Source organism: Glycine soja, chromosome 12 (genome assembly GCF_004193775.1).
Source record: "Glycine soja cultivar W05 chromosome 12, ASM419377v2, whole genome shotgun sequence".
Lineage (NCBI taxonomy): Eukaryota > Viridiplantae > Streptophyta > Magnoliopsida > Fabales > Fabaceae > Glycine > Glycine soja.
This window is the reverse complement of record NC_041013.1, coordinates 15,626,904-15,640,490: the sequence shown is the minus strand read 5'-3', so window position 1 is coordinate 15,640,490 and position 13,587 is coordinate 15,626,904. Positions and strand designations below refer to the sequence as shown.

General features: G+C 32.9%; 1 protein-coding gene, 1 non-coding gene and 1 pseudogene across 2 annotated transcripts; 2 read left to right on the top strand and 1 right to left on the bottom strand.

Annotated features, from left to right (window-relative positions):
• The first annotated feature begins 323 nt into the window (after positions 1–323).
• LOC114379099 lies at positions 324–5,119 on the top strand (annotated as a pseudogene).
• Positions 5,120–8,427: 3,308 nt separating this feature from the next.
• Positions 8,428–8,498, top strand: TRNAG-CCC. The gene has a single exon. It is a non-coding gene; the product is annotated as a tRNA-Gly (tRNA).
• Positions 8,499–8,724: 226 nt separating this feature from the next.
• Positions 8,725–12,347, bottom strand: LOC114380498. Its single transcript, XM_028339584.1, has 2 exons — positions 11,615–12,347; positions 8,725–9,401 (listed from the first exon to the last, which is right to left on the bottom strand). The coding sequence occupies exons 1-2, from the start codon at positions 12,089–12,091 to the stop codon at positions 9,042–9,044; spliced, it is 837 nt and encodes a 278-aa protein (XP_028195385.1). The 5' UTR covers positions 12,092–12,347; the 3' UTR covers positions 8,725–9,041.
• Positions 12,348–13,587: the final 1,240 nt, after the last annotated feature.

Genomic DNA, 13,587 nt, shown 5'->3' with positions numbered 1-13,587 from the left:
TTTAAAGGATGCAAATATTTCATGACAAATTGCTCCAAAATGATGCGTTTAAAGGAAGCAAACATTAGCTCATAAATTGGTCCAATGCGGTATATTTTGAGGAGCCAAATCATTTTACACTGAGAAGGTGCTACGCCTAAGTCACCCAGTTTGTACGGTGTATGCACGAGGGTTATAAAAAACGGAAAAGAATTAATAATCAGACCAATTTGTTATGAAATTTACATATTTGTGAACTAAAATTATTTATATCTTTAATATTAAATTGTCAAATAAATACATGATATTGATACTTTATCCTTAATTTAATTTATATTCTGAATGCCCTTCCTCATTTGGCAACGATTTCTGTATCCCGAAGTACGTAAAGACCAAAGGTGACAATCTCCCACACCACACGCACATGGCAGCTACCAGCAAGAGGGAAAACATTAAAAAAAAAAAAAGAACAAGTCAGCGTCATCGTTGTATTTATCACTATCATCATCTTACAATTCTCCCACTCCTTCTCCAGGCATCCGAATCAGCACTTCGACATCGACTCCAATACGGCACCGTTTCCCTTCACCACCAATTACAATTTACAACACATAACAATCGCCAGCGCCACCATTTCCCTTCGGTTTCGAAGAATCAATGGCGACTCGCGCGTTGCTTGGAGCAATCAAGAAACGCGCCGTTTCGTTCCCCGCATTCCCCGGCCACTCCGGTTATCGACACGTAACAATTATTCATCCCAAAAATAAAAACATAAATAGAAAGCGGAACTTTTTTTTTATTCGTTTGTTTTTCAGTGTATTATGCTTCTCACTCTGTGTGGTGTTGTTGTAGGGTAGCACGCTTGTTGTGGCGGAACACGAAGGTGGTTTTATCAAACCCCCTTCTCTGTCTGCACTTGCTGCTGCCACGTGTCTTCCCGATCCCTACTCTTCCGTTTCTGTGCTCTTGGCCGGTTCGGGTCCTTCTCTGCATCAAGCTGCTTCACATGCTGCTTCGTGCCACCCTTCAATCTCCAAGGTAACTTTTTTTTTTTTAAATATGTAATTACGATTTTTTTAGAGTAGATATTCAATTTAATTCTTAAAATTAAGGACTGAGTTTTGATTAAGTTTGTGTGCTGCTGACTGTGCCAAATACTTGGAGCCAAAGCTTTGCAGTTTATACTTTATTCAGTTCGAACAAGATTGTCTCTGGTAGAGAATATATATGATTTCGTACTGAAAACAAAAATTAATCCATGGATTTATAAAATTAAAGGTGTGTTTGGGAAAACTTGTTTTTTGACAACTAATTGTTTTTTTTTTGTGTGTGTGTGAATTTTTTCTTAAAAAATGATTATGTCTTCAAATTTCAAAATAGGCTAATTAAAACACTTAGCCTCGATAAATTCAGGAGGTGCAGCACAAGTGAAAGATACTGCAAGTGTCTATTTCTATGCTGCTATTTTTTTATTATTATAATTATCGCTATTGTTTTAATGTTAATGATTAGTGTTCTTGATTGGATATTATATTATTGCAAATACGCTATAGATGGGTGGGGGATTTATGTTATGGTGCATCGGGCATTGGTCTTGAGCTTGAAATGGTGAAAAGGGGAAAGAGGAAATGGAAATTTTGTTATTGAGTATGGGTGGGGGTTATTTATGTGAAGATATACGTTGGAAGGGAAGATTGGGTTTCAGGATTTTGATGGTTGGTGTGTGTGTGTGTGTGGTGTAGGTGCTCGTGGCAGATTCGGATAAATTCAAGAACCCTCTGGCAGAGCCCTGGGCTAAATTAGTCCATTTGCTTCAGCAGAGTAGCGGTTACTCTCATATAATTGCTGCTGCAAATTCTTTTGGGAAAAATGTCATGCCGCGTGCTGCTGCCCTTTTAGATGTCTCTCCCATTACTGATGTTACTGGAATTTCTGATTCCAATACTTTCGTGAGGTACATTCTGTTGTGTTCTCTTTTTAATTTAATGATGACTAGGAACCTGCTGTTTATTCCAAATTTTGATGGTGGTTACCTACTATTAATAATAGTCAATGCTGTTAATATTTTTCTCATTCTTTCTTTTTACACGTTTATAACAACTATTTGTAAACTAAGCAATGACTAATTAGAGATCTAATAGTAAGCTGGAGTCCTGAGTAGTCAACTGAAAACCTGGATTATCTTGGGACTTTTGAACTCTGGGAGGTATTTCTATTGGAGTATATTTGCCATAGATAGCTTCTGTCTCTGAATAATAATAAGACATCAGAATAGATATGAACTTGGTAATCCTGACTAATAGGTGAGGACTGAAGTGATACAATATGGATGCTGGTTCATGCATATAGGGGAAGATTTTTCCATTCTATTCTTAAGGCTTACTAAAAAAATAGTAGAAAAAGTGAATTCTAATTTACATTGGTTGGCTGAAAAAAGAGCATGATAACACCTGAAGGTTCCTGAACAAGTATTCTTATAACTTCATTGTATGTCCTTTTGTTAAAAGTGACCTCTCCAGCAATTGTCTTAGTCTTAAAAATTTAGAACAAATGAGTTTGCATGTGGTAAGGCATATTCATTGAGTTGAAGAGATGGCTACGAGAGTAGCGATGCATCTCTCTTTTTTCCTCTTTTTTTGTGGTTTTGGCAGCTAATTGATGCGACACACATCTTGTATTTGAGTTATTCATTATGATCCTGATTCTGTCTTGTATCAATACATGCTGGGTTCTTTGTTTAACGAAATGTAAGATTTCGATTTCTTATACAGGCCAATATATGCTGGAAATGCACTTTGAACCACCGATATACTGGTGCCAATCCTTGTATATTAACTATTAGATCCACATCTTTTCCTGTTCCTCAGAAGTCAGTTGACTCAAAATCCAACGAGGCTTCAATATCTCAGGTTGACCTTTCAACCTTTGATGAAGGTCTGTTTTTCTGTTTCTGGTGCATGACATTTTATTTTTTGGAAAAAAAAGAGAAATGCATTTTGTCATCAATTATCTGTTGACAATAGGTCCTGGTTGGATGCTTAAAGAGCAATGGTTCAACAATATCACATATAATTGTTCTCAGTCATTTACATCTATTTGATCAATTACCACCCTGTCAGACTTGGATACTTGAACCTCCCTTATGGGAAAAGAATCTTAAATTATTCTTTTTCTTGTTTCTTTTTTGGGCAGATCTGGACAAGTCTAGATATATTTCTCAAACTTCCCAGGATGATGAACGACCAGATCTTGGGAATGCACGGATTGTAGTTACTGGTGGCCAAGCACTAAAGAGTTGTGAGAACTTTAAATTGATTGAAGATCTAGCCAAGAAACTTGTTGCTGCTGGTATTATTTGCTATATGTGCTATTATGATATTGATACTTATTTTAATAGCTAGAGATTTGTTATTTTTGTTTTTGCAGGTTTCACCATTGCTGGTATTATTTGCTTGTATGCTATTATGATATTTATTTTATTAGCTAGAGATTTGTTATTTCTGTTTTGCAGGATAGAAAATCTTTTAATATATAATTCCTTGCCTTGACACATGATAGCTTGCTTCACTGTTATCAATTTTTACATTTTATTCTTTTTTATGAGTTAAGTAAAATCTGCTAACTTCATCCTCCTTTGTTTAGTTGGTGCAACTCGTGCTGCCGTTGATGCAGGATATGTTCCAAATGATCTCCAGGTGACAACTTTACTTCCTTTCAAGATTAACCTTCTACCCTCCATGCCACACATATGAAAGCACAAATGAATTACAAAAAAGGAATGAAGTCTCATTCTAAATTCCTCTTTTTACATCCTTGGCTCCCATGTTTATGCTGCTAAATGCCTGAAACAGCAAAACATCTGTTAGTGTTACAAGAATAGAATGTTAAAGCTCACATATCAATTGAATGCATTAAAAGCTGAACATTTACTTTTTTGTTTTCTATCAAGTAGCAGGGTATTAATCATTTCATGTAATCTTTCAATCTTTTGGCGACTGTTTATAATTTAGAAAATCAAAATGATCCAAGGAAGGGTTGGATCCAGTGTTTGGGTCTTGTCTGGCTTACCTTGCATTTGCAAAGGGTTTTACAACTTGAATCTCTGACCTTTAATTCACATGGTGACAACTCCAACCGTTGCACCGACCACCAAGGCTGCCCTTTTTAACAATATTTTGATATGCTATCTCAGCCTGATGCATAAATTAGTAGAAAAAAGATATAGTTTCCTGCCTTTTTACTTTGCTACTGATGGTTATGGAATGGCATATCATTTGGAGTATTGGGATATGCAAATAATAGGCTTTGTGTTGAATCTCAATAACCACTTCAACTTCAATTAATTCATGGCTAATATAGTGTTCTCATGTCCACGTTACCTGCTGGAAATTTGATATGTAGGTAGGGCAAACTGGAAAGATTGTTGCTCCTGAACTCTATATGGCTTTTGGTGTATCTGGAGCTATTCAACACTTGGCAGGGATGAGAGATTCCAAAGTCATTGTTGCTGTTAACAATGATGCTGATGCTCCTATATTTCAGGTAATGGCTCTCTTTCAAATGGATCAGGCTACTCTGTATTTCAAAATTCAAAATAATTGTCACTTTAGAAGTTTTAGTTTGGTTCTTTTTGGGTCTCTTTAAAAACCAAAAGGCTTGTGCAATGAGAGAGAGATTATTAATGGACTGAAAAGTTAATTTAAGCAAAATATTTGACTGAAACCTTAACTGTCAATTATTTTAAAGTGGAGTATTTAAGTTAATGCAGCTTCTACTTTACTGGCCACAAACCTGCTGAAGAAGAAAACCGTTTTGCCATATTTTTGTGATATGCTAAATTGCAGGTTGCTGATTATGGACTGTTTGAGGTGATACCAGAGTTACTGGAGAAACTCCCTGAGAAAAAATAAAACGTGTAACATGCATCTGACATCTGTACATACTAGAGCAGAATGTATCATCTTGGAGCCTCAAAATTACATTTTTTTTTACCAGATGAATCACTACAATACTAGATGGCCCATTTTGCACTACCACACTGGGTACAAATAATACTAAATCACTTCACACTTGTGAAAAAACTTTGACTCTGTTCGGGATGGTTTTATGTTTTTAATTTCAAAATTTTTAAAACCGGAAATCAGTTTTGAGTTTGAGTTTGAGTTTGAGTTTTCAATTTCTGTTATTTTGGTTTTCAGCTATTAAAAATGATTTATGCACAAGTTAAAAAGTATAAAAAGATAAATTTAACGGTTAAAATTTAGTTGAATTTACATGCCTACTATCAAGGGGACAGCACGTCTGTAGGTTTGAGGGAGGCTTTCCCCAACCCCCATTTTTTTTTTCTTAACTAAATCTTTGATTTTTATTTACTTTTTTTGGAAAATAATATTGAGAATGTTGTAATTGCATATGGACAGTGTCATATGTAACACAATACGTGCAAAAGTGGAAATCTGTTTAATTAGATCTCCACACAAACGAATGAAACGATAAAGCTCTAAAGTTAGTGTAAAAATTAAATGTGCAAAAGTATCAATATTTTCTTTTCCGGTAATATTGTCTTTGAACTCAATAAACAGTTCATGCCAAGACGAATAGAAAAGGTTCTACTTTGATATGTTGTCAAAATTCAAAACTAATATAACTTAGTTACGAACCATTCTCGCACTATTTGTTAGACATATTTTAATAAAACAATTCGCATATATTTTCGGATATTTTTAACTAAGAAAAGTAAGATATCTTAGCAGTTAGATAAATGACATTTCATTTTATCATCTATAATGCCGACTCAGGGGATTGCGCTTGAGTGTTTTTCTATAATAATGTCATGGTATTTATATATGTTCATCTGATTCGAATCTACTTTCAAGTATTTGTTGTGTTTACCTGTAGCTATGAACTCTTCATGGATATATATAAATTAGAGTTCACTCGTCATTGTGAGTGCAACTGGTGTATTGGTATCATAGTTTCCTCCCACGGTACTGGCCGTGGTCGATTCCCCGGTTGCGCAATAGTTTATTGAGTTACTTGTATTTACTCTTCTTGAATTCAATTATTGATTTTGAGTATTTTTCGGCGCGACCAAGCTGTTTTGGTCGAGAGTTAAAAACTAATTATTTGAGGTAATAAATCTCTTATCACATATTTAATAAATAAAGTTATCTCTCATCCCATGTTGATATTGATTTTGAGTATATGTATATGCACTTCTGGAATTCAAGGATAAAATATATTTTTTTCCTCTAAAATTATTCAAATTCGATCTTAGTGTTTCAGAAGCTTTTTGTCCTAATTTTAATCCTCTAATTGGAAAATACTCTATCTTTAATCTTTAATTAAAATGTATTTTTTGAGGGTGTTTTTTAGTAGGATATTGGGGGCTCACATAATCTAGCTACGTTTTCTTGTATGTTGGGTGGTTAAGTTGTGAGTTCTTCGTGTGCTATACTTTACTGACTGCTAGCTTTAATTAATAAAATTTTGTTTGCATCTCAAAAAAATATAGTGTATTTTTGGATCATTTATAACTATTATTAAATGTTAATTATACACATAGTATTTCTAATTTGAAAATACTTTACTTTTCATTGTTAAAATATATTTTATGACGATTTATAATTACTTTTCAATATGTTAGGTTTAATTATTTTTTTAGTCTTTATAACTTTCTTTTTTTGGTTCTATAGTTTAAAACATCTCATATTACTTTCATATAGTTGTAATTTTTTCTATTTCTTTTGGTCCTTCATGTTTAAAATCACCTAATGTCATTTAGATCCAGATTCATTAAAATTGATTAATTCTTTTGATAAATTGTTTACTATTAGTTTCAGCTTTATAATAGTTTTAAAAGATTTGGATGTCATGACATTACACAATTTTAGACAAGGAGGATCAAAAGGATTAAAAATTGTAACTATAGTTCAAAATATTTTAAAAATATAGAGACTAAAAGAGAAAGTTGTTGTAATTAGAGGGATCAAAAGGCTACTTAAATCTAAATATTAATTATGTTATCCATGATCATGATCAAACATAAATCTTTCACGAACTATGATTCATTTTCAACTTGAAAATTCATTTAATCATGAAAAATATTAACTTGAGATATTTGAATTCGTGTTGTTATCAAGAATTTATCTGCATAATGTGCAAGTCCCAAGGTCTAATAGTTTCTTCCCATCATAATTGGAGTAATGAAACCAGCAAATGAGAATAACCATCCAAGAACTCAAGGAGAGAAAAAGAGAAGCAAAAAAAAAGAATATTGATGAAAAATGCCATGAAACTTAGATATTTATAATGAAGAAGATAGATTTTATAGAAGCATGATTATCATACTCTCAAATTAACTCGTTAACTCTTGCGAGTTTACGAGTCTACTTACTCTCTGTGAGTTAACTCGTGAGTAAATTCTTTTTTTAGTAAACTCTATAAACTCTAAATAAACTCGGTAGACTCTCGAGTCAACAAGTCATCAAGTTAAAAAAATTAGACCAAAATGTAAGTCATTTTGGTTTTTTTTTTTGTCTATTTAGTGTTCAACATACCTTTGTTTAATGTATTGTTCTTAAATAAAAAAAATCCTCACCTTTAATAGCATCAAACGTTTGTTCTTTAATAACATCAAACTCTTGATGTGAATGATCTATCACTATTATAGCATCTGTAAGTTATTATTTAGCAGCGATGCATCACTAGACTTAATTATTTAAGTAATGTGAAATTTATGATTTATTATTTTGTTTTATTATATTTTTGAAATGTTTAATTGATATGTTATTTATAAATATTTTGTTATTATTTTTAGATGAGGCGAACTCTTATGAATTTATGAGTCGAATTCACGAGTCAAGTTTATAGAATTCTGACGAATTTATGTAAACTCTCGAGTTTGATAACCTTATATAGAACCACCTAAAACTAAGTCCAAGGATAAAATAAAACTCGGTCTAGAATTACCAAGTCCAATAAGATGATTTTTTTAAGAGTAAACACTAAATTGATTAAAAGATTTTTTTATATTTAATTAAATAGAAATATTAACCTTTTAAAGTATTAACAAAATATACAACACATTATAATCATGTTGAGGAACAAAAGTAGAATATTTTCAAATTAGAAAAAAGAAAGAAAATAAATTAATTTTTTTTAAATGATTAAATTTGAAAACTAAAAAATCAAAAATATCTTTTACCAGAAGAAGATTCTAGTAAATTGCATAGGCATATGGTCTAGTAATATTTAAATAAAAATGAATTTCTGATAGTAGCAATACAAGCGCATCTGGTGTAGTGGTATCATAGTACCCTCCCATCAAGGTTCGATTTCCTGGATCGCAATTTTCTTAAATATATTTGCATATAAGTTACACCAATAAAAAATTATTAGCTTAGATATGATAATAATTATATAATGTTTTATTGTTACAAAAGCAAAGCGCAACTGGTGTAGTGGTATCATAGTACCCTCCCACGGTACTGACCGGGGTTCGATTCCCCGGTTGCGCAATATTTTGTAAGTTTTTATGTATTAATTGAAAACAATAGAAAATAAATTAATTTTTAGTATTCATACTTCAGTTCTTAAATCCTCATTGACAAAACCGTTTACGTTTAATGTCTTACCGTATTTTGAATAAGGTCACCTTCAAAAGAAGGATATGTGTGGGAAATAAAAAGAAAAAACAGGTCGAATGTGTGGATGAAACAGGTAGAGAAGAGTCAACTTAAAAAGTTACAAATGCAACAAGAAAACCAAATAAAAGTAACAACAATTAGATTACAGACCACAGATTCAATATAAGTGCAAATTTCCAAATCCAATCAATAAAATTTTTCACGCCACAAATTTAGACTTCTCTCTCCATCTCCTAAACATAGGGTCAATAGTAAGGAAGGACAAAGTACATAGGAAAAAATATGTAAGAAAAGAAAGAAAACAACATTTATTATCCTAAATCATATCACAATCTGTACATATAGCCTAACAAAACACAATGTAACCGGAATATGATAACAGCAAGCAGATCAAATGAAACTAAAGAATCAGAATCATATATCATCCGGCAGCTGAAAACTCTGTGAACCAAAAATCTGGTGAGATTTGCTCTGAACAAAGACAGCCAAACCACATTTGCTGCTTTTGAATCCTTCCCATAAGGGAAAGTTAACCATTCCTGATACTGTTTTCTTGGCAGAGATGTCTTTGACAGTGCAGAGCTTTTCGAGCTTTCTAACAACATAGTCGTTGGATAGGACACGCCCTTTGTTCTCCCCTCTTGGACAATCGGTGACCAAACCGTTTTCGTATAATGCAACCATGACATTCGCGCCATCGCTGTCCACCTTGGTCCTCAATGCTCCTGTTAGGGACACTTGCAATGAATCTGGTGCAGGCCTGGTGAAAGTTGCCTGATAGAAAGACAATTTTGTTTAATAAACAATACTAGTATTTAAGAAGAAAGGAAAACAGATAAACAAACTTCTTGCATACAAACACAAACATAATTCTTCCTAGACATGACTTGGTTGGCATGTGTGGCATCATACAATAATGTTATGGCTTGAAACAAGCAAATGTATGCATCTTAGAAGTTGGAATTTCACATTCTTGTTGGTAAGTGATTTTAAGTTGTGTGAAATAGTTAATGAGACTATTTGTTTCAAGGGATGCCTTTGGTCCAACTCCTATTAAAAATGAAGGTGATGAAAATAACATAATAACTTCCAAAACCTATAAAACATCTTAATTTGTATTAGGTGAGCAAGTGACCTCCCACTTGGTGTTGGTTGGATGATGGTATTGTGGTTGAAAATCACACATCAACTTCTGTTTTGGGTTTATCTTAAAGTGTTCTAGCTTACGTTGGTCAGAAGTGATGCTGTGGCTTTTAAGCTATACACATCAACTTCTGTTTTGGATCTACCTTAATGTGATATACCTTTTTTTAATCATAATGTTTTTTAAAAACAAAATGTAAATTTTAGATCACTTCAACATGAAACTTTTGGCACCTAATTGCACAGACTTTACTTCTCTGAAAATCAATTCCACTCTCCGCAGAATTGATTTTGGAATTTTATAAAACTTATCAAACAAGATTGGTCACTAGACGAATCAATTCTTTTCGCTCCATTATGATTTTATTCAATGCTAACCAAATAGGCTCTTACTCTAGGCCTACCTAATAAAAAATAAAGAGTTGGAATCGCCTGGTGTAAATTATGCATATTTGGGGCATTTAACGACTTACATAGCATGCACCTCATAACAATGAATTCAACTTCACTACAACTCTACCTTATTGAACAAAATATTACACACTTTTATTGCAAGTAAGTCGAATTCAGTGGAGGTGCATGTTACGTAACTCAGTGTGACAAATAGATTCTTTACTGAACCAAATATTACACACTTTTACAGCAGAGTTTTCAAACTCAGAGAAGTATATAAACAAAAAGGTACAGTATATCCAACTCATAATAAATCTGGGAATTCTCTGTCCATAATTCCTTCCTTTTGTTTTTGGCCAAACTTATTCTAACAAATTAAAACAAAAGGTGGATGCAAGACTAAGGCATAGACATCCACATTAGCTAAACAATTGGTTCTCCCAGAGCATATAACATAGTCCTTTCCTTCATTAACTTCAACTAGAAAATTTTCCATTATTAGTAACCTGTTTCAGTTAAGTGCAAAGCTCTCTCTTGTAATTTAATAAAGCCCAAAACTTAGACATAGTTCCTTAAATACTTTTGATCACCTTCTCCGATCAGAATTATAGTTTCACCTTGAAAATTAATGAAATAAAGGTTTACATAAAGAAGAACATAGATTACAAGGGTGAAACTTCAAGAAGAGTGCTACCAACACATTATTTAACATACTTATTCTAATACACTCTTTTTGTGATTTCTAGTAGACTTCTACTACTAGAGTATGTTCAAAACATTTCATTGAACTCCAATTCTGATTGGAAAACTTTAAAAGCGCCTAAGAAAAAAATGTATCTAAATTATGTTCTTTAACAAATATATGAATTACATTAGATGTTGGCATGGATTATCGAGATCAAACTCCAATTCTAATTCTAATTAAAGAAAAACTTAAAAACGCATAACAACTGCATTAAGGTAGGGTATGTTTGGATAAAAAAGAATCATAAACATTTATAGAAGAAGAACCAAGAAGTAAAAATAAAATGAGTTTCTAATGAGAAAAAAATGAGTTTTGGTATAAGCTAAAACTAACTTATGTGCATAGGCTAAATTGTAGAAACTCTTTCCTATGTAAAATATGTATAAGCTAATTTTATTTTTAATACGTAGAAATCAAAGATAAATATAAGAAGATTTATAATAATTTATTATCTTGTTCAATCAACTGACTCGTAGCTGTTTGCTTAAGCTAATTTTTAACTTACAAAGAAACTTCATATTTCTTTTTTCTTCTTATTTTCTGATCCTTTATAAGGAAATCTATCCAAAAACACCCTTAAGTTTGTTTACTTTTGACAAAAACAAGGAAACGATGTCAATCATGAATGAAGTAATGAACCAAAAACGAGGGAAAGCAAATGCAAAAGGAGAAGGAAAAAAGAAGCTAAGCCCATCTAAGTTCTAACCTGGAAGGTTGGAGCAGGGAACCTAGGAGCACTAGTAATGGCAGAAACAAGGGCGTTCTCGTCATTTCCAACACACTGGGCCTTTCCCTGAACCACAACCTGTGGCGTGAAAATGGTGTCAAGCCCAAGGGCCTCAACATAGGCCTTCTGCCGAACCGTCCACTGGCTGGCCCCGAACGGATCCTTCCATCCCATATAGTCCCAGTAGTCAACGTGGAAAGCCAGCACCACCACCGGCGCCTCCAGCTCGAAATCCCCTCTCCCCAGCCGCGACAGCACCAGCTCCGCCGCCGGTGAAGTCGCGCACCCCTGCGACGAGAACATCTCCACCACCACCGGGCCCCCGCGCTTCTGCTCCTCCGATGTCAGGTCCGCAGTCACCACGCGCCGCGAGGCGGAGGCGTCGGAGACACCGCCGCCGGTGGTGCTGCCCTTGCTACTGCTGCTGCGGAAGCAGGACCAGAGACGCGGCGCCATCGCCTGAATTGATCAGCGGTGGCGTACGTGGCAAAGGAGTAAGAGTGGGATTTGTGTGATATGCTAATGAAATTAACGAGAGGGAATGCTTATGTATACGAAAAAGGTAAGCGATGAAGAGAGAGAGAGAGAGAGTGGTGTAATGATAAGAAGGGAAGTTAGGGGAGGGGAATGGAGATGGAAGGTGGAGAAAGAAAGGTGGCGAAGAATATGGCTAGAGTAAGAACTGAAAAGAGCTACGCGGGGATTTCATTTTGTTTCTGTTTTGTAGTACTTGTTTCTTCGGATTTGGGATTTTTATTTATTTATTTTAATATCAGATTTTAAAATATTAATTGTTCTTTTAAAATTTTGAGATATGTTTTGATAATAATGTTATATTGTTATTGTATTTTTATTAGTTTTTATTTTATTTTTTTAATATTTGAAAATATAAAAACACTAAATTTATTTTTATATAATAAATTAGAAGATTTATGAGATGATATTGTAGAAATATTTATAATTATTTATATGTTTAAGATGAGTATCACACACACATATATATATATATATATATACATTAATTTTTTATATTTAAATAATTAAACGTGACTTCATTAGAAAGATAGGTTGGTCAAACATCCAACGTGGTTATTATTATTATTATAATAATAAGTTTAAAGAAGTGAATGTTCCTTTTTTTTTATTATCAAATGTATTTTTCTTTGAAATAGGAGTAATCGAATGATTTTAATAAAAAAATATATGAATATATTGATGATACATTTTTATAATTTACTTTTCATTTTTTATTATACAATTTATTTTATGCTTATTTTTTTTCTTTTTATGCTTCTTAACTATAAAATTTCATAGGAATATAATTTTTCTTACATTGGTTAGTTGATTTTGTACCAACCCATGTGGGTTCCGTTGTGGACACGGTTGTGTCGGTGGCATGCACGTTGGGGTGTCCGTGTTAGATTGAAATTGGTTGATAAAATATGGTGCTAACAGGTGTCAGACAGATCAACTACTTAACGAATCCAACACAACGGTTGTTGGGTGGTGAAAAGAAAGAAGACAACTTCTGCAAGGAATCTGTGATAAAGTACCACTGCTATAAAATAGAAGGAACACAAACTTTTTCCCTTTTGCAGTGGCAGGTGGTAGGCTGCAAGAGCATCACCAACAGTCTAATTTTAAGATTTTAGTTATTTTTTTAGTAGATTTGATAGTGATATACCATTTTTTAGGTCTTTTTAACTTTTTACTTTTATTTTGAGATTAAATTATGTTTTAGGTCTCACAAGAACTTTTTTTAATATTTATTTATAATTTATTTCAAAATATTTAAAAATAATTAATTATATATTATTTAATTTCCAAAAAAATTAGTTCAAAAATACAAAACTTATTAATGATTAAAATATTTATTTATCAACATAATTTAAAGTTTCAAAATAACTAATGTTTGAAATCTCTAAGTTCCAAAAAAATTAATTCAAAAATAT

Bases quoted from the DNA above. Each gene is read 5' to 3' on its own strand.
- LOC114380498 (XM_028339584.1), bottom strand. From the start codon at position 12,091: ATGGCGCCGCGTCTCTGGTCCTGCTTCCGCAGCAGCAGTAGCAAGGGC. The intron at 9,402-11,614 runs GTTAGAACTTAG...TCTTTCTATCAG, and splicing joins TCCCTGCTCCAACCTTCCAG to GCAACTTTCACCAGGCCTGC.